The sequence below is a fragment of the Sturnus vulgaris genome, chromosome Z (genome assembly GCF_052056855.1).
Source record: "Sturnus vulgaris isolate bStuVul1 chromosome Z, bStuVul1.hap1, whole genome shotgun sequence".
NCBI classification, from domain to species: Eukaryota; Metazoa; Chordata; class Aves; order Passeriformes; family Sturnidae; genus Sturnus; species Sturnus vulgaris.
This window is the reverse complement of record NC_142283.1, coordinates 69,707,502-69,727,926: the sequence shown is the minus strand read 5'-3', so window position 1 is coordinate 69,727,926 and position 20,425 is coordinate 69,707,502. Positions and strand designations below refer to the sequence as shown.

Sequence of the window (20,425 nt, the reverse complement as noted above, 5' to 3'; positions counted from 1 at the left end):
GGGTAGCTACGCCCAGGACTAAAGACTGCTGTTGAGAAAAGTCCCTCAGGATATTTGCCTCTACTGAAAAAGGAATCCACACAATATTGATAAAGGGAGCCACTTGTTCAAAAGGGAGAGGACAGCTATGTGGTAATGGTAGAAACCCTTCCTTCTCTTGGGTTGGATCCCTGAAGGTGGATAGCCAAAATGCATTTGCTTTCTTTTCTTAGAAAGATGTCTCACTCAAGCATCACCAAAGTTATCCTGGATAATTTTTAAGAGGTAGGAAATATAAACCATACGCTAACATCTGAAGATGGCTTTCTGTGTGTATCCCCAAGCAGTGATAGGGTGTCTTTCCCCTTATATATGTTAACCTTACAGCTAATAAACTTTATATAACAGTGCAGATAGCAGTCATGTCAAGAACAGCTCTTCTGGGAAGCAGAGAGTGGTTCTGAGTTTCCCCACGTCCTCAGAGGATAGTCAGTCCAGTGTTATTTGCACAGAAAGGTCTCTGAAGCTGGAAGAATCATAAGACAGATTATTCTTCACATCTCTCTCAATTTTAAAAGTAGTTTAAAATTGCTGGCATCTATGAAAATGGTGGTGTATATATCAATACCTATGTACATTTGGAACTTGCAAAATTGTCTTTCTAAAATGATGGGAAATGAACATCCTGTGAATGTTGATCATACTTCTTTCAAATACAGAAATCATTCTGATCTTTCTGCTGTGCCAGAGGTATTGTTGCACATACAAAGTTTAAAGTCAAGACTGGTTTTGTGTTGCTGGGCTCAAAAATCCTCTGATAAAAAATCCTAAGGGCAAAAATTATACAGTATTTCACTCAAGTTTAATTACTTCTATGCATGAAAAATTTCAAGTAGAATATAATTTGAGGGGAAAAAGCGCCAAACTATGAACAAAACCTGTCAAACTGTAGATGATGGAAAGTACATGTCTAGGACCAAAATTTCTGTGGTTTAATTAGAGATTGCAGAAGCCAGAATCTGTTCCTTGGAACTGAGATGTGAAGTCTCTTTCATATTCTGCTGTCTAGACAATTACAGGAGAAGGTAACATGTTTCCAAAAATAAGCAGGCATTTTATGAAGATGACTGTTTACAGAGATGTTGGCATTACAGCTAATACTCCAGCCATGCATGGAGATTGGTGTCCTGCTGGCATTTTTAGTTCCTGCTCCCATTTCAGGACGTTCTTGTTCCCATGTGGACCTGTGGTGTGCAGGTTGCCAGTGTTCCCATCTTACTTCATCAGTCATAATGGCAGACTTGAACTTTGCAGCCAAGAGCTGTTTCTCTGTCCGTGTGTGCCAAAGGACTCACTCAGTAGGGTAAGAAGGCCTTCCAGCCACTTACCTCTGCAGAGCCATAGGGTCACAGGATGGAAGAAGAAACCTGCAGAACGTAAGCAATTCTTTCAGGGACTTCTGTACAAAGAACAAGACAGCACCTAAAATGGGTTTAAAGGGGAAAAAAGTGAGCAGTTTGGACCAGCTGATGCCCAGTAAAGGGCGTGGTTAGCATGAAGTAGCTCTGGGAGAGGTTTGGAACAAAGGGTTGGACTCTCCAGGCTGCAGGAGACAGTGTGCCAGTGGAGCAGGGAATGCTTTGAGAGGATTAGGGAGCATTAGATACTAGCTGTGTGGACATCATAGCTGTGCCTGGGTCATATGCTATTTCTTTCCCCTATGTATTTGTTCTTTATGCTATGATATATTTCCATGTCTCATTGTCTCCTGCACCAAGAAGGTTTTGTCCTTCCCTGTTTGTCTCTTAGCTCTCACATCCTGCTGCTTGTTACTGGTTCTTTGAATGCACAGGCCATGTCCCACACTAAATCAGTGCAGGGATTCAGTTTTAAAAACCACAGTTATTTCAGTCGCTTAGTAGAGACAAAGAATTTCCTCTGGTTTTACTGATAGTGGGGGTGAATGGAGAGACTTGCTGACTGCAGAAGGTATTGAAATTATACTATTTCTTATAGAGGAGCTGTGTTGGGGAAGAATTTCCTGCTTCTTGCGAAGATGCAAGATTTTCTTTGGAAGTAAAATGCTTGTGAGAATCATACAAATGTTTATAAATATGGGGGAGTAATGAAGATGGAGCTAGGCTTTTCTCAGTGGTGCACTGTGACAGGACTGGAGGCAATGGACACAAAGGGAAAGCAGGAAATTACCTTTGACATGGGCAAAGACTTTTTTACTGTGAGAGTGACAGAGAATTTATCCTGAGAGGTTGTGGAGTGTCTATCCTTGGAGATATTCAAACCTCTTTATGCAAAGTCTTGGGCAACCTGGTGCAGCTGAGTCTACTCTGAGCAGGAGTTTGGATTAGGTGATCTCCAAATGTGCCTTCCAGCCTCACTCTCTCTGTGATTTTGCTGAGTGTCACAAGGATCTCCTGAAAAGTCTGTTTCAGCTCTCAGGTTTAGCTTCCTTTGAGCTCTCCACCCTGTCGTGGATTGAAAACACCAACTGGACCAACTACTCTGCTTTCTACAGAGAAATGAATGTTTTCTGGCGTTGTGATCAGTATAAAGTGTTGGGTGGGAGGTGCTACACACTTTGTGTTGTGTAGCTCTATGAGGACTGTGCCAGAACCTCAGGAATAACCAACCTGCATACTGATTTTTGTGATAGTTTCTGGGGTGGGACCAGATTGATTGTGTCCATGAATAATGAGCTTCAAAACAATCATTCAGGACTTGGAAGGATTGTGGGAACCCAAATGCTGCATGTCATGTTCTTCCCCTGCACATTTGTTCCCTGTCACATGGTCGGCTTTGTCCTCTTTACACTTTAATCTTTCTGCATGTGTGTATGTAATGCATGTGTGACTGTCTGTAATTTTTTTCTATCTGACCACTTTTCAGGAAGCTCCCCTTTTATTTTATTGTATCAAGTAAGATGTTTCTTCAAGAGCTGTTTTGTTCTGGGTTTCATCAAGAAAGAAATGTGTGGTGGATAAAGTAAACTGATTAAGGTACCTCAAGGAGAACACTTTTCAACTATCATGAATGGTTTTGCCATGTGTTCCATTCAGATAGCAAACACTTGAAAAATAAGTGATATTAATTGATGGGAAAATAAATTTTCAAGTTATTTATTTGTCATTTTTACAATTTCATTGGCCTTTTTACTTTTTGGAGAGCTGTGGTTTGTGAAGCTCCTCCAGCATTTGTGATTCCTAACACCTCAGATGCATAACCCATGGGACAAAAGAGGTTGGAGGAGATGCTGGTATATGCTACTGGTATGCTGGTTCCTAAGCAGCCAACCCCACTGATTCCTAAAATCTGTTATACACACAGGTGACGTACTGTTGCTTGATTTCAGCTGCCTTCTGGCACTTAAGTTAAATCTCTTAGACATGTTTTTTCGAAGTTAGTTAAAAACTGCTGAAGCATCTGATGAGAGGGCAGGCCATGGCAGGGCAGGCAGTGTGCTGGCAGCAGGCAGGGCTAGCTGCAGCCTGCCAGTCACTGGGCACATCCACAGGGACAAGGCAGGTTGGAGCCCAAACAGGAAATCCCAAGCCAGGAAAAATGTTGAGCTTTGCATTCAAGCAGCTTGTAGGCTGGAGAAGGGAGAAGTGAGCCTCAGTGCCATCCCCTCCCTTCTCCAAGAATAGGAGCCTGGTTACCAATTTCCTCTGCCAGGCCACGGTGCTGCAGAGATATCAGGAACTAGGACAGCCATGCCCCAGCGCTGGGGCTTCAATGGGCAAAGCACAAGCCTGGTTTTAGAGGAGTGAGCATTAGATTTTCACTCAGAGTTCCAGAAATGCACTGCAAGTGGAGTGTCTTGGTGGGGGTTTTTACAGGTACCTATACCCCATTTTCTCTCTGGAAGTGGAAAATGCTTCCATTAGGTGAAATATTTCACCAAGTTATCCAGGTGCAGGTACAAGGTATGCACGTGTGCACCTGTGTGAATCAAACTGGCCTCTGAACAGTAATTATTAAAAACATAAGCCTGTAAAAATTGCCTAGAGATTGCCTGATGTGCTCATTTTGTCTAGGGCAAGACAGATACCAACTAGACCTTTGGTCAGACATATGTACCCTACTTTTTATAACCTTCAGCACCAGGAATTCTCCATAAGCAAGTCCAGGGCATAACCATCCATAGCTAGAAATTTTTACATATAGCTCTCCAAAAAGTTTCTTTTTTTTAAAAAAAGTAGTTACTGCTTTTCCTTTTCAATCGTGGAAGTCACTGTTGCACTGTGCAGAGCTCCCCTCTTCTCTCCTTCCCTTTGCTGCAGCTGGAGCCTTCCGGGGAGCAGAGCCTTGCTCCAGGAAGGAGTGTAAGGAGAGAACTTCCCCTGCTGCCTTTCTGCTCAGTGATCTGCAGGGCCAAGGCACAGCAGGAAAAGCCACGACAAAGTCGCCAGTGACATTGTGCCTGTTCGTTCTTAATGGGATTCACGACGTTGCACTGTAGCTTAAGTTCTGAGCTTTGTCTCCTTCATTCCCCTTTGCTGGGCTATAAAAATCTCAGTGAGTGTCACCTTAGATGTCCCTGGGGCAGATAACAGATGCTATATAAGCATCAGCAAAACATCACATGAGTCTAAGCCTGTTACTTATTAGAATGTTGAGAGATTTTTTTTCATTGTGGTTTTCTTTTGCAGTATTTTTAAAGGACTGATGAAGGTCAGGTTAGTGTTTCCACAGATTTGTGTACTGTGGTTTGAATAAAAAACCCATGGTACCTCTCCTGGGCCATGTTACCTGCCATCCCTGCTGCAGGACCTGATGCAGTGGTAGGTGAGTCATTCAGAGAAATGACTGTCCAGGTTTTTGGTGTGTGGATGTTGCTGCTCCGGGTGCAGAACCAGGACAGGCTCGCTGAGATTTTCCAGTTTCAAGTCCTTGTCCTTTGTAGTTGTTGTGGCTGAGAAATTCCTTCTCTCTTACGTACTTCTGCTGGGCAGTGGGAGCTGGAAGAGGCTTCAAAGAAATTTAAAGATGGCATATTTTTTTCATTTAGAATTTCCTGACCTTTTCAGTTTGTCATGTTGTCTTCCTTCCACTGTGGTGTTTGCATAACTTTCGGTCTGTAAAATAAGGGTCTGTGAAAAAAAGGACCTTTCACTGTTTATTGTTTAACAAATAAGAATTTTACCAATATTTCAGTGAGAGAGTGGATGGACTGTTCTACACTTTGTTTCACCTTTTGGAGTGGGTAAACATTTTTCCCTCAAAAACAGCTATTACAATGATAAGATGCTATTTTAATAAAATTCGCAATGTGGTTTTCTTGTGAATTGGTGAACATAAATAATGTTTCAGACAGAAGAAATTTAGAGGTATTTCTGGAAAGTGGGGGTTTTTTTGTTGTTTGTTTGTTTGGGTTTTTTGTTTTGTTTTTCAGAAAACTTCAATTTAGAATTAGTTTGAATTGGGATTTTTTGAGCTTTTTTATTCCTGTTTTCTTACATTGTGACATGGTAGTAGTGATAAGCCAGCATCTCATCAACAAGTTTCATTTGTTTTGTGGGACACAAATGGGAGACACATTGACCTGGAAAATAAGGAGGCCTTCACTCAGTACCTCTTAGCTATTACCCACAGAGATTTAGAAGTAAAATAGTGAAATGGGCTTATGCTCTGTTGTTAAGAGTAGTAGAGAAAATGTGGTATAAAGATTGTGATTTTCCAAACTACAAACTCAGGATCTACAAATACCTGTGACTACCTGCATGCCTTGATACAGCAACAACATCTAAAAAGAAAAGATCAAATTCGAAATATAATTAAAATTCTAAAAGAAAAATTTCTAACACAAATCCTTTCAGATATTCCATTCATCCTTATTTAAGATTAAAGCTGTTTTCAATCACTATCATTTTAATCTAATTTAAAATTTGAATCAGTTTTGAAATTTGCTCTAAAATAGTAGTACTAGTAGTATATATTAGTAGGGATGAGCTTTATTCAATTCATCCAAAGTGATGAATGTGAAACTTCAAATGTGAAGCTTATGAACATTAGAAATGTATTTGGTTTGAAGCTGAGTTGTTTTTTTTTTCTCATAACTGTTCATCACTGTAGTAAGATTTTGGTGTCAATCCACGACTAGAAGGAAGGAAGGAAGAGCTGTGCCTGCATAAGCAGTTTTTTTGCAGTAGCTGAAGGAAAGGATCTGGCTGAAGTGCTGCTCCTGAGCCCTGCACAAGGCCAGCATGGTTAGCCTGGGAGCAGAAGGAGGATTCATTGGAAGTGTTTCTACCGTGCACTCAGGGTAACTGCACAAAATCACAAGGGCAGACGTGGAAGTGGCATTTCTGCTGGTAGATTCAGTGATGGCAAGGAGCATCCAGAGGCACTGCTACACAGAATCATAGAATGGTAGAATGTTAAGGGGTTGAAGGGACCTTAAAGACCATCTAATCCCAATCCCCTTGCCATAGGGACACTCCCACTAGACTGGGTTGCTCAAGGCCTTATCTGACCTGGCCCTAAATATTGCAAAGGTTGGGACATCCACAACCTCTCTGGGAAACCTGTGACAGTGCCTTACCATCCTCACAGCAAAGAATTTAATCTCTTCATTGCAGTAAAGGATAGCACTGTTGATTGGCCCAGGCTGGGGACCATTCCCAGGCAGCACACATTTCGACTGTGGCCACCCTGATGGTGTTCAATATATGGGCAGAGGCTGTTGTATGTAGCAGTGAGGGCCACAATGGAAGTGACACTTGTATTGATGGCATAAGCATTTTCACCATTTTTAGTCTGAGTTGCTTTTGTGAAGCAAATAATTAAATAATGGTCATTATTTTGAAATGGCAAAATTTGCTCCATCACAAGGAGAGTGCTTATGTATTCTTCAGCTTACTTGGAGAGCTTGTTTGGTGACTTCTTTACTGGTTTGGTGATTTTTGCCTATTTTTGGAAGTTAAGAGCCAAAGACGTGTAAAAATGGGAAGGAAAGTAGCTGTAAGCAGAAAAGTAAACACAACACTGTCAGCTCTACATTGTTTATCTATGGCTAAATCCTCATTAAGTTCTTGTGTTTGATATACTTTCACAATGTATAGCTATAGTATGTGTGAGAGTGCTCCCCCTTGACAGAGGTTTCACGCTGAGTTTTGAGAAGAGGTATTTCTGACCCCAATTGTAGGAGAAACTACAAATACCCCAAGAATTTTACCCTTGAAAACTCTTTATTATTTTTAACAGTCTAAACATGACATTTGACATACAGGCGAAAATGTTTAGACGAGCTTCAATATCTGTTTTTAGTGTGCCTCATACGTGATGCTCTGTAAAATCATGCAAAAGACATTAATTAATTAATTAATCTCAAAATGGCTTGTCAGTAGAGCAGTGACGTGTGCTGCAGCAGTTGTGATCAGCTGACAGCTTTGATATGGTTGTTCAAAAGCCATGACACCTCCTGCAGCTCAGTGCCATAAACAATGCTTGTGTCAGACCCTGCCGTCACTTTGCCATGGCTGCGAAGGAAAAGTTCAGTCCAGAAATGGGCATTTTTTACTTTCTGTCGGGTTGTGTGAAATTCTGACAACCTGAAGTGACTCTAAATTCCCAGATGCACATCACTGAGCTGTCAGGCCAGGAGTGGTGACAGCAGAGGACTGTGGGACTGCCATGCTGCATGAGATACTCCTCTCTGCCTTGCCCTCTAGCCTCCCTAGGAAATTACACTGTGGTCACAGCTGCCACTGGCTTTCTTTTTCCTCTTGGCTCCTGCTCTGGGCATGAAACAGCAGGTCCCCAGCAGTGTGAGTGCCATGTGCCTGCCTGTTGCGTGGCTTTGTCACAGAGAGGGCAGGATGCAGAGGTGTGGTGAGCACTGGCCATCACCTGAGGCTGCTTGCAAAGGCAGTGCTAGGGCTGGTGGTGCTTACACCCGGTTCCTAATCATGTATCCAGCCATATCCCTGTTGCATTAGGAAAATTCCCTAACTTCTAGGGAGAACTAAAAAGAGAGGATAAAAATATAGGTCTCTCTGGATCCTTGCTCTTGTTTTCCCTCGCATAGTCTAGGGCTTTGTATTTACTCCACAGTGACAATTTATAGGGCAGTGTGTAACTGAGGCCACTGTTTGGCTCTCTGTGTCTCTTTCATCATCTGCCACCTGGAGATAGTAGTGTTTTCTAGGGCTGAGTGAATAATTCATTATTGTGGCTCCTTATTAAACAGATGTTGTCTCTCTGTTTGCAGATAGTCTGCAAATGGATTGCATTTAGTTCAAATTTATTTGTTGTTCCAAATTATTCACCAAATACTTTCAGTAAATAATGTTATTGGCCTATAGTGCATTCAGAATATGAATTTAAAACCTGCCTTACATGACTGCTTGTTATTGCTGGTTAAAATTTGTTATTTCGGCAACTATGCCTTCCAGTAAACTTGTCTCATAGAGCTTCCCCAGAAATTAACACAAGGATCCTATGAATATGTAAAGAGTGAATGTTTAAGGGTATTCTTTGTTCCTTATTACTAATTCAGCTGAAATGCTTATCTGCCTCACTGGGTGTTGTAAAGATTGGAAAGCTGTTTTCTGAATGTGAAGTGCTTAAGTAGACACTGATACACCAGCCCTGGCTGCTTGTCCCTGTCACTCCTTTAGGCAGCAGGTGGTGCATAGCTCCAGCTACTCCTTCCACTACCCCTGAGTGCAGGGCAGAAGGTGAGCACAGCAGGTGGCACATGCTATGGTTGGAACCCCTGGTCCAAGCAGGAATCCATAGGACTAAGTCCATGCTAACGAAGAAAATGGGTGATGGCCCAGGGAATGTGGCATGGCTTGGCTCTCTTCCACAGAGTTGGACTTTCCTTCCCCGAAGATGTCCACACTCACTTAAGAAATGTGATGTGTGAGCTGTGTTGTCTTCCAGACCATTCCTGGGAGACATTCCCAGTCGTCTGAATCTGTGCCATGGACTGAACAAGCAGTGTGAATGTGTGAATGTCCCTGTCTTTGGGTCCTTGATAGTATCCAGCATTTCAGGAACACATTTAAAAGCCTACGAGTTGCTCAATGCAATTGCTTGAAGCACTCGGTGCTCCTAAGCTAAGTAACAGCTTGCCCGCTGAGAAGAGGAGATGTCCCCCTTTGCTCCCCCTCTCCTGGTGTACCACTGCTAGCTTGGAAGTCAGCAGTAGAGAGGGAAAAGGAGCAGCCAAGTCAAATCTGGGTAGTGGTCTATGTTTGATACTTTGGAATGAGGGCAGCACAGGCCTATTCTTCAAAAACATACCTGCCAGGCGTCTAAAGGAGAGGGGCTTTGTCCTATGGGTCCTTATACAGTGCCATTTTGTTTCTAGCAGATAGGCTGGGGCCTCCTCTGGACATTCTGCTGGATTCACTGAACTGCTCAGCATTCAGCGTGCAATGGAAGATGCCAAAGCAGCACGCGAGCACCATCACGGGGTACACGGTGAGTGATGCTCTGTGCTGCTGCCTGGCCTCGGGCTGCACACTCTGAAAACACTGGGACAGCCCCTTCTCCTAACAAACAGTGCCCAGAAAGTGGCCAGGGGACAGTGGGCTTGAGTGGATTGAGCTGTAACCTTAAAAAACAAGCAGTTCATGTTTTAGAAACAAGCTATGATGGGAATTTGGGTTGGATGCCAAAGGCCTGCAGTGGATATAGATTGTTGTGGTTTTCCTGCAAGGCTCTCAGTGCTCTCTGCAGCTGATAAAACAGTAAAGTAGAACAGACAAGGTCGATATTACACTGTGCAAGTGAGGGCCATGCAGATCCTTTGACTTGTACTTCCAGCCTGAGGATTACTTTAACAGGAATATGTTTTCAAACTAAGCCTCTAAAACTTCCTAGACTGGCAGTAGGTACAAGGGAAGGAGTGTTTCATAGGGTCTTTTCCTGGATAGGTATTGCATAGAATCCCTGGGAACCCATCTACAGCCAATCAATAACAAAAGGGCTTTTGTTTTATTCCCCCCTATCTCAGAAGTCACTTTCTCCTAAAAGAGCTGAAATATTTTCCTGTTGTACTCATCAATTTTATAGGGAAGTCTCCCCATCAAGCCTCTGCCATTTTACCTTCTGCCTATAGGGAAAAACAAAAGGGCTATGCTAAACTGGTTAATGTATTTTAGTTTGCAAGAAGAAAAACAATGAGCACTAACATGCCACTCATTCATTTTTGTTAGGTATTGTTTTAACAGGTATTCCATGGCAATGTAACAGTCCCAAAATGGAAGTTAATCCGTGTGAAATTAGCACCAAAGATGCGAGATGTTGACTAAAATATGTTGCTTCCCCTTCAACAACAATAAAAAACCCTGAATAGCAGCTTTTCTTATTAGCATTTTCTGTGCATGGATTTGAAATTTCCAGGAAAAAAATACCCAAAATTAAATTTTATGTTGAAAGGTGGGAAGCTGAATACTACGAGTACCTTCTTATTAATGTACCCTAAAAGAATTAGAAAAATCCCTGCAACAGGTATTTCTGGTACACATGCTCCTTTATCCCACAGTCTTGTAAATGACACCAGTGCAGCCCAGTTGCAGAGCTCATTTTATTGTTATGAAAGTGCTGTGGACTAGAATATAATAGTCTAAAGTTCCAAAAGCACTTGCTGTGGCCAGGACCTGCCTCAGGTGGGCTCTGTGTACAGCTGGGTCCACCCTTCCCTGTGAAAACAGAGGTGCAGGGAGTAAGTGGCTTAAGTCGTAAACAGTTTCCACTCTTCATGCATGCAGATCAAGCATCTGAGCTCCACTTCTTTTTCTAAGCCTTGAGCTGACGTGTGGCATGATAATAAAACCAATGACAAGCTGCATCAATAGTGCTGTACCCAAAATGTCCTCACTGCAGTATCTTGACCCTCTGGCATCTCTGGGTCTCTGTGCACAGGAGAGCAGATTGTCTGTCTCATTAGAGTCCAGTACATGGCAACAGACATGGAAAGACATTTTATGATAGAGCAGTTTTTATAATGTCATAATCATGTAATGTCAACATCTTCCTTACATGAAGTAAGGTGTCTGTGCTGCGCAGACTAGTCCCACAGCTCTTCAGCTGTCCCTGTTAACCACAAAATTATGCACAATTGAAATTGTCAGCTCAGGCCTGCACTACAAACACTACAACTGTGTTTCACATTAGGCAAGTGTCTACACTGTGTGATGGGGTCCTTTGGTCATACTGACAACTTCTAGCAAAAATGTAAGGAATATTAAAGGACTTTGGCTTTTCCTGCATTTGAAAAGGCAGGATACCATGCTCTCAAATTCTGTCCTCAGTGTGAGAATGATGCACTCATTCTTAAGTTATTCTGAAACACTGAGTTACTGCTTTAACTGGTTTGACTGTATCTTCTTCCCAAGGTCTTTTACTCGGAAGTTGAAGGTGACAAAGCAGTTAAACAGCTCTCACATGATGTTCCTCTGAGTTTGGATATGATTAGCATGGTGAGTATTTCTTTTCATCAACAATCAGAGCACTGGAGCAGAACATGCAAGTGGAAACTTGCAACTGTCTCCTTGCTGTAGTTTTGTGAAATATGATGAGGATCCAAACCCCGAATCCGGTCTGGATATTGAGCAAAAGGAAATCACAATGTTTTAGTGTTTGCATGATGTGCTTTTTCTCCTTCTTATCTGACTATTTTATCATGTAAAACTATTGGGACTTGCTCTCAGCCTCCTGGTACTGTCTTCACACATGGAAGGGTCTACAGGGTCTATGAGCCTACAGTTAGAGAGAGCTGCACTATCACAATGTGTGTATTGCAGTCTGACGTTTACACACAGAGTGTTTTTGCTTCTGTGTGAGACTGTGGCCTCCTGAAATACGGTTGCTTTAGTTGCAGTTCTGCAAGTTCATATTCTAGAAGATTCTCCCGGCTGCTGGTGTTTATTTGTTCCTTTTTCTCCTTGCTCTTCATTTGTTTTAAAGTTATGCTTTTTCTATCTCCTTTGTGTTCTTGCTTTAGGTTTTTTTTTTTCATTTATCCCTTCTCTTTCCTTCTCTTTTTCTGCCCCATTTCCTCACTAGAAGTGTGAGTGAGGAGGATGCTCAGATTTCCTGCAGGTTCCCATCACTCTGGTTGTCAGTTCTGACTTCTGCAGGATTCTGGGATCACAGTGAATAAAACAATATTGCTGTCATGATGTATAATTTCTTTATTCATGCATTATTTTCTCCCATTTTGTCTTTATCTCTGTATTCCTCTCTCACCTTTTTTGTTTCCTAAAAACTATTCTTGCTAGTAGTGCCAAGAAAAATCAAACAGCACTGTTGTTTTCGGGTTTTTTCATCTTAATCCTAACAGCAGTACTTCATAATCTGTGGGAGAGGAGAGTCTGTATCCCAGTACTCATGCAGATGATTAACAGCCACACAGACTGCTATATTCTGCTGCACTGGTCTTGTTTTAATTCCCTGACCCATTATTTATGTGTTTTTGCATCACTTTTTATTATGTTAGTTCTTAACAAGTCCTATTTGCTTTTTCCCAGGGTCAACCTGAAGGACAAGCAATTTTTGTGAGTATTGCTTCTCATGAAACTTGGTCACAGATGTGATTTTTTTAAAAATTGCATGTTTCTGACTTGGTCTCTCCACAGGCTCACACAAAACAGTTGATCTCAAATGTTGTTTCTATGTAGCACTCTACATGATCTTTTGTGGTCAAAATGTAGCAGACAGTAGCCTCATAAAGCTCAAAATCCATAGGTGGACACATACAGGCAAAGTAGCTCCCTTTTTAGAGATTCATAAACCTTTTTCTCAGTCATCAGAGGTACTTATAGATGCCTTGTTTTGATGGAGTAAATTTATGTAAGAAATGAGATATATCCAGGCAGTGAGGATTTAGAGATGATGGGGACAGTCAAATAGTCGGAGAGACAGTAAAGGGAAGAACAAAGTCTGGCAGTTGGAGAGGAGATGAAGAGGGAAAAACCTGAGCCAGTCCAGAGAGAGCCAAGAAGGAGGAGGAGCACAGGAAGAGGCCAGCCTTGCAACACCCAGGAGGAAGGAGTGGGAGACTAGCTACTAGTATAAAACAAGTTTGAAAGAAATACCAACTCTCTTAATGGCTTTGCAGCTGGTGAATTAATCAGATTGATTATTTCCAGTCCTGCATTCAGTCCAGTCTGCTTCCTGTGAGCAGTAAACAGGTTGGTTTTATTGTAAGCAGGAAGCAGCAAGAGGTGCGTGCTCGGGTTTGGATTGGAGAAGGACAGCAATTTCAGTGTTTAACTGAAATCCCTAGCATCAACAGCCTCTTGCAGACTTTTGCTTTCTGAGATGTATTTTAGGAATAGAGAAATCTCACCCAGTTGGTGGAGCTCAAAGAGCTTTTGTGGTCTGAAATAAGGAAGGTTTGGTTGGACTGCAGGAGGCTGAGTCCTCAGGATGCACTTGAACCAGGACTATCTGGTTCAATCCTAGCTGAGTGGAGTCTGGATTATGGCATTTCAGAGTTGACACTTCCATACTGGGCACTTTTTTTCTGCTTGATAAAAATAACACTTCTGAAGGGTACTTGTGGAGAAGTATGAATGGCTGGGATTAATCAGCTCCCAGCTGTCATTAATCCTCCAGGAAGTGGTGTTCTCGACGAAATGCTTTCTGTTGTATTCATACCAAACTCAACAGAAATCTGCAATAGTTTTGTGGTTAAGTCTGTTAATGTTTCCATCACTAAGCCTGCTCTCCTGGTGCTGGGTATGACCCTGCTGCTTTCTTGGAGGCTTCTCTGGGCCACGTGGGATTGCAGTAGCAAGAGCTGATTTGCACTGCCTGTTTCTGTGCATGCATATGTTCATGTGTCTGTGTGTCAGCACAGTGGATAATGTATTCTTGTGTATTATATCATCATAAAGGAGAGAATATGTAAGTACAGCAGCCAGGAGAAGTGCAGATGCAGTACCATTTAGTATAGGTGGTTGCTCTAACTGGGCATAATATTCCGGAACTCCAGCACATGTAGTTTAAAAAAAGCAAGAAAAATCAATAAAAATTAGTAGGCTTTAAAGGTAGGAGGTCTTGGGTTGGGCACAGAGCCCTGGAGAGCCACACTGTTCCCTGTCAAATCACCAAACATACCAATACAAAATGGGGAGTGACCAGCTGAGACCAGTAGTTCAGGGAAGGAATTGTCAGGGGAGAAAGCATCATTAAAACCAGCTCAGTTCCTGCAGCTGTGCTGTAATCCAGAGTCTGACGGTTTTTTTGGATTAAAGCAAAACAGAAAACAGACATTCTTCTGCAAAACAATTTGTAATCCTGGTTTCTGTGAGGCATCTTACTGAGCCTCACAGTTTCAATACACTTGTAGAGAAAACAAGCTGTGTTTCAGGGCAGGGAGGGATATATGGGGTAATCTAAGTGAAATTGGCTCCCCTACCACAGAGAAGGCACCACATTGCCTCACCCCATTTAACAATGTGAGATTGTAATGAGAATACCAAATGTAATTTTTTCAGGATTTTAGCAAAAAAGTTGTGCAAGACAAGAAAGTGAGGTTGGTGACTATTGAAGCATCATCAGCAATTGAGTGTTGAGTTTGGGGCATCAGACTTCAAAATATAGAGCTAATCTAAGTGGAGGGGGACTGCAAAAATGATGGGGATAGCTCTTCCACATACTACCTAAATTTGTTATCTGTAAGGCCACTCTGTCTCTTCTGAGAGGGATACAACTTGGGTTTAAGACCTGTCTTCTAAATACAAGCAAAGAAAGAAATTAAATATGTACTCCCAGGCTGCTGGACAGTGGGGCACAAGGAAATGTGTTTGTATTCCAGGGTCTGATTTGAAAGTGTTCCTGGTGTGAGATGGGTATTCTCTGCCATTGCCACAGGTCAGGGTAGCATGATGGTGTCCTGAATTTGTGCTTATTCATTGATGTCCTGATCCTTGAAGATTAGATGTTTGGTTTCAGAGATACCCACTGTGTGTTCCAGTGCTGTTTTCATGAAGAGAGCACTGCCAGAAGGAGACAAGTAGCCACGTGTGTAAGGCATGAGTGAGCGCATTTTGCTGAGGTTTTGAGAGCAAACATGTTGAACTTGTTGAATACCTTAGTAGATATTAGGGCTTTAATCTTGATTGGCCAGGCGCTCAATGAGGTTCCCTCTGTTTGGTTTATTGTAGACTTGAGTCTGGAGGTAATAATACAAGGCACATACATGAATATCCAACTCTCTCCAAGGGCCAAGTTCCCGAATAGTGTGAAAACAGAGAAAGCAGATAATGAAGTATTTTTCCTCATAAGCATGAGTGTAATAAAGAGGAATACTGGAAAAAATGCACATAGTTTAAGGGCAGACAGACAGTATGTATGGCACGGAGGATAGAAAGGCAGGAACAAGGGCATCAGTTCTATCACCAGGAGGAGGTACAGGGTTTTCAGCAACTGGGTTCTCAGATCACATTGTAAAAGACCTCAGTCCCTTCAGCTAAGAGACTGAAAGACCCAGATTAATCTTTCAGAGTGAGTGTTCTTGCAGCTTCTCTCTGGACAGTTAATATTCCAGCATTGTTATAATCTCAGATTCATCTCAGACTTGTCCAGATCATTTGAGCAGATCAAGGGTGAATGATGGAAAAACAAGATAGTGGTCAGGTGGTCCATGTTAATAGGAAATCAGTGTTGGAGCTCCAAAACCATGTCCAGAGAAATGACGGATGGCAGGGTGTTGCTGAACAATGTTAGAGGAATAATGTAAGTTCCCCAAAGAGTAGAGAGGAAGTGTTTTTTTCCAAAAGACCATCAAAAGGAAGTTTAGCAGTTAATAAAACTTTGGGATTGTTTACTATTTTAATGCAACTGGAAGTGCAGATTTAAAGTATGTTCCAAGATGAAGAAAAAGGAGAACTATGCATTTTCAAATGCACTGTGACTAATGTGTTTAATATCAGAGAATGAAAACCAGAAGAATAATAGCTGTAAAACAGGTTTTTTTGTAAGTGGTTATTTTTCACACCAGAAAAGTCTGTGGTATAGAATCTGATGTTTCTGTTTCCTTGTATATGCTGTCAAAATTCGTAAATCTGGGATTAACACAGACATTCCAGGTAGGCTGCAGGTAAAGAACACTCAATTTATTTACGCAAGTACACATTCTCCATAAAAGATCAGATCTGAATGTCTGAGGCTGATACATGCTATGTGAAGCAGCCAGTGATGAATTGTAATGTTTTGGTGATGTTTTCTATTTTGTGGGGGATTTGAACAGGCTCCTCTGAAGAGTATTCGTCAGCCCAAGCTCTTCACACGGAGCTGAGCATTGCCTCCTTGACGGTAGTTGTCTGTGGGTTAATCTTTCTGTGTTTATGGCAGAAGGACAAATAAGGGAAATGCTCGCTTCAGGTCAAGGCTGTTAACTGAGCTCATAAAATTGTGAGATGATGGGATAGGGCTCTGCTCTGTGAGAAATTAAGGATCATCAGTTCACACTGCATCAAATTGCTTCACTCCCAGGAGGTTTTATGGCCTCTGAATTTAAAAGAGAAATAAAAACAAACAAGGAAATAAAAGGGGAAAATACGCCAGACTGATACCAAATTCTAGCAGTTGGCTCAAGGGAGGGAATAGTATGTGACTTTGACTTCACCAGCGAAAAAGCTGGATATCAAATGCAAATGATCTGCAACCTTATGATTTATGCTGAGAAATGGGTCCAGGTCAGCCTTGTAGATTCCCCTGGGACGAAGCTGCAGCTTGAGAGGAAGCATGATTCTATTTGTGTTTGTTGTTTCTGAGCTGTACTGGGCTGGGGATAATCTTCCTAGGAGAGTACAGAGAAAACACCATGTGAGATCCCTGAGTCCCAGCTCACAGCACCATCCCCAGTCACACAGAATTGCTGTCACAACGTGCTTGTGTGCTCTTGCCTTGGCAGGATGTTGTTATTGGTGACCTGAAGCCAGGCACTCCACACCGCGTTAGTGTTGGAGCGTACGGCTGGGCAGGGAAAGGACGGCCCAGCATGCCCAGGGAGGTGACAACTTTATCCCAAGGTAACTCTGCCTGCAGGGCTCTGCTGCAAAACTGGCAGGGCAGATGTCTGTAGCACTCATATCTAACCTCTGTTGTGTGCAGTATCACAATATTTCACATTTGGTACTCTTTGGCAAATGTAGGGTTTTAGAAGGGCAATAGGGTGAGGGGAGAAGCCTATGAATTTGATTCCAAATCTATGTTGGGCTATTGTGTGTAGCAACCCAGCTGCTTCTCTAATACTATTCCTTTGCACTTCTTCTTAGATAAGTGCATGCCTCCTGCACCACCCTATCAGCCCCAGATCGTGGTGGTTTCTGATTCAGAAGTTGCATTGTCCTGGAAGCCTGGAGTCAGCGAAGGAAGTTCTCCCATCCAGTACTACATGGTGGAGTTTATCAGGCAAGTTTGATAGTGGTATCTGAATTTCAATGTTTGTGCACTGTGTTTCGGTTTTTTTTTTAACCTAAACTGCACTATTCAACTGCATATAGATATGATTTATTTACTTACTGTGTATCATATGCATAGTTTTCCTCTCAGTTTGTGTTGAATTACCATGGAAATTTAAAGACAAAACCAGAAAAGATCTAATTCGTTATAAAATCACAAATAAATTGTGCTTTCTGATGAAAGAAAAATAAAGTCTGACTTGATCTGCTCCCTCTGATCATTCCCTGGGTGAATGAAGTTTTAAGTTTCTCCTGTCATCAAATGCTGTCAAACCATGCCGAGAAAAGAGTGCTTGGTAGAGTGGTTTCCCTGGGCTGCTGTAGAAAATAATCCGAGGACTGAAAATTCACTATGTTGGACAGTTTTACCTGACAAAAGTTATACAGTCATAGAAACATCAATATTGGAAGGGACCTTCAAGATCATCCAGCCCATCATCAACCCAGTGCTACCACTGTAGCCCCTAAACCACTAAATCACATCACCCAGTGCCAGACACAGCACCTCTTGAACACAAAGTCATTTGGGTCTTGAGCTTGCAGGATTTAGACTTGCTTTGTTATGCTAATGCTAACCAAGTTTACATTAAATGTTGATCTCTCTGTTTAGATTTGGAGGGGAAAGTGGGGAGTTGATGGAGTGCTTTTTTGGTTCTTTTATGTTGACCTCTCAAAATTCGCAGCAGTAGAGCTGAACTGTCAGAAGTTGCCAGTCAAATTGCTTTTATAAGCTGCATAAAAAGGGTCAAGAGGAGGTGATTGTATCTGCAAGCATAAAAAGTATTTGTACTTGACTGTTCATATGCTTGTGTGAGCTAATATCTGCAGACAAATCTATTTATTTTTATTTGCCTCAATGTTTACCCTTACAGAGAATGTAAAATTCACCCTTTTAATCCTTTGAGTGAATATTTGATAACAGGTTTTAGTTGAGGTTCCTGGAAAAGAAGAGAGAATTGATCTTTAACTACTCTGATCTATACAGTGTCAAAAAAAATCATTGTTCAGGATGACATAGTCATTTTTTAAAAAGAACTGTTGTTAGAACAGACAGGAAGAACTTGATTTTCAAAGTATGGGTGAAATCTAGAAGATATTGATATAGTAAAATGATATTGATATAGCAAAAAGAATACCCAGACTGAAAACCTACTTCTTAACTGATGCACTTTGTGTTTGGGCTGATATTCCCCATATTTAGTTGCAGGCCATCCAATGTTCAGTGCACTGTGAGGCAGGACATTAGGGCTGAAGAGATTTATCTCTTTTGCGTCATATCTGCTGTAGACCTACAATGAAATTTCTTGAATATCTATTTTTTGAACACAATTTTTATCTGAGTTTTTTGCTCTCTCTCCATCTCCTCTCTCTCATTTGCTCAGTTGATGGGGAAGGGATTTTGTTGAGTTCTGACTGACTGCACTTCTATCACCTGTGTGCTTTTACTGGAAAGTGGAACCTGCAGGCTTATGTACACTTCTTCATAGCACCAGGAGCCTGCTAATGGAAGAAGTGGGCACCATCATCTCCGTCTGACACACTGAAAGTGCACCCTTGAATGTTTTTGTGCAGCCAGGGAGTGGAAAGCTGCTGTTTAGGTCAAAAGATGCCAAAGATTGAAATTTCAGTGTTTCATTGGCTTTAGACTTTGGGAAAGAATTTGCTAACAGCAAAATGTTTTGATTACATTGTTTAGTTTGAGGTTTGAAGCTAAGTAGAAAGTGCCTTTGTTAATTTTGGGATTATGCTCTCTTAGACTTGGAAGCTTGGTTGTATATTTGGAGTAAGTTCAATGAGCCATAAGCCCTAATGGCAGTTAGAGGTAAACATTTAACTTTAAGCTTCGTTGTCTTTTGCTGCATATAGTTTTAATTACTATAAAATGTATTATTTTAAGTTAAAGCTAGTAAATGAAACCAATATAAAACTAAACCAAATCAGTTCAAGTAAATTAGAATTGAGTCCTCTTATGTCAAAGAAATACACCACTATCCTGTGATTTTGCAAAATCAATAACTTTCTAATGCAAATCTGTGATTTTGCCTGGGTACAGAACAAATATCTAAAAGCTATGACATTGTTTAAGTAATTTCCATCTCCTTAGAATTAACTTTATGACTTTAACCATAGGAAAAACATTTTGGGACAAAACACTCCTTTCAGTTGCTCAGCTGTGATACTGGGGAAATTCAGTACATTCATGAAAATTCAGTACATCGTTTTGTGATACCAGAATCAGAACCAGAGCTATCCTGCAGTCTGTCTCTACTCAGGGTCTAAGTTTGGTGCTTTATTTAAGCACTTGCCTAAGGGGCTTCCCTTGGGACTTGTTGGCTCACTGCAGGTAATGGAGGGCTGCAGGCGACTTCAGCTATAAGATAACCTGAGTTAATTCAGGCTCTCCTCTGCTGCTGACTAAAAGAGGATGCTAAGGAGACCAAAATACCACTTGCATAAATGCTGAAAGTTAGGAGGGAGACTGTAGGACTCACCCTTTACTAGATAGTTCATATCGAATGTGCAATAGAATGTGTTAAAACAAAAATATATAGCGTCTGTGCAATTTTAGGCTCATAGTAAATATTCTGTTGGTTAATGGTGAGAAGTATATGAGGAAAAATCACATTTTTATGAAAGTCTCTAAAGCGAGATCCCAGACTTAAGCAAATGAGCTTGGGTGTTTTTCCTAAAGATGCTATACAAAATGAATTATTAAAAATGTCTTGGATATTTTCACTCAAATACTCTGAATACTCAAATTCTTAGTCTGTTGAATGCCTACACGATCTTTTAAACTTGGTGATTAACTTATCCATATTTTTATAGCCACGTAGTAGCTACAGAACCACAAATGTTTCAGCAGCACATGCCCTAAAACAATCAGGTCACTTCCTTTTCATCTCATTGGTATGTAGATGAAATCAAAAGCTTTTAATATTAATCTTGGCATGCAAAGGAAATTTTTCAGTATCTTGGTAGTGACATGAAACTTATGCTGCAAT

General features: G+C 41.4%; 1 protein-coding gene across 5 annotated transcripts in view; it reads left to right on the top strand.

Moving 5' to 3' along the window:
- EGFLAM (EGF like, fibronectin type III and laminin G domains) overlaps nucleotides 1-20,425 on the top strand; it is a 233,237-nt gene that overhangs the window by 167,097 nt on the left and 45,715 nt on the right. For 3 of the 5 annotated variants that reach the window (XM_014875581.2, XM_088157102.1, XM_088157100.1), the window contains 5 exons: nucleotides 9,317-9,426; nucleotides 11,346-11,429; nucleotides 12,480-12,506; nucleotides 16,874-16,991; nucleotides 17,238-17,373. In XM_014875581.2, coding sequence (XP_014731067.2) covers nucleotides 9,317-9,426; nucleotides 11,346-11,429; nucleotides 12,480-12,506; nucleotides 16,874-16,991; nucleotides 17,238-17,373 — 475 coding nt within the window. Of the gene's footprint in view, nucleotides 1-9,313; nucleotides 9,427-11,345; nucleotides 11,430-12,479; nucleotides 12,507-16,873; nucleotides 16,992-17,237; nucleotides 17,374-20,425 lie in introns of all 5 variants that reach the window. The other 2 variants (XM_088157101.1, XM_088157099.1) reach the window with 1 other exon arrangement.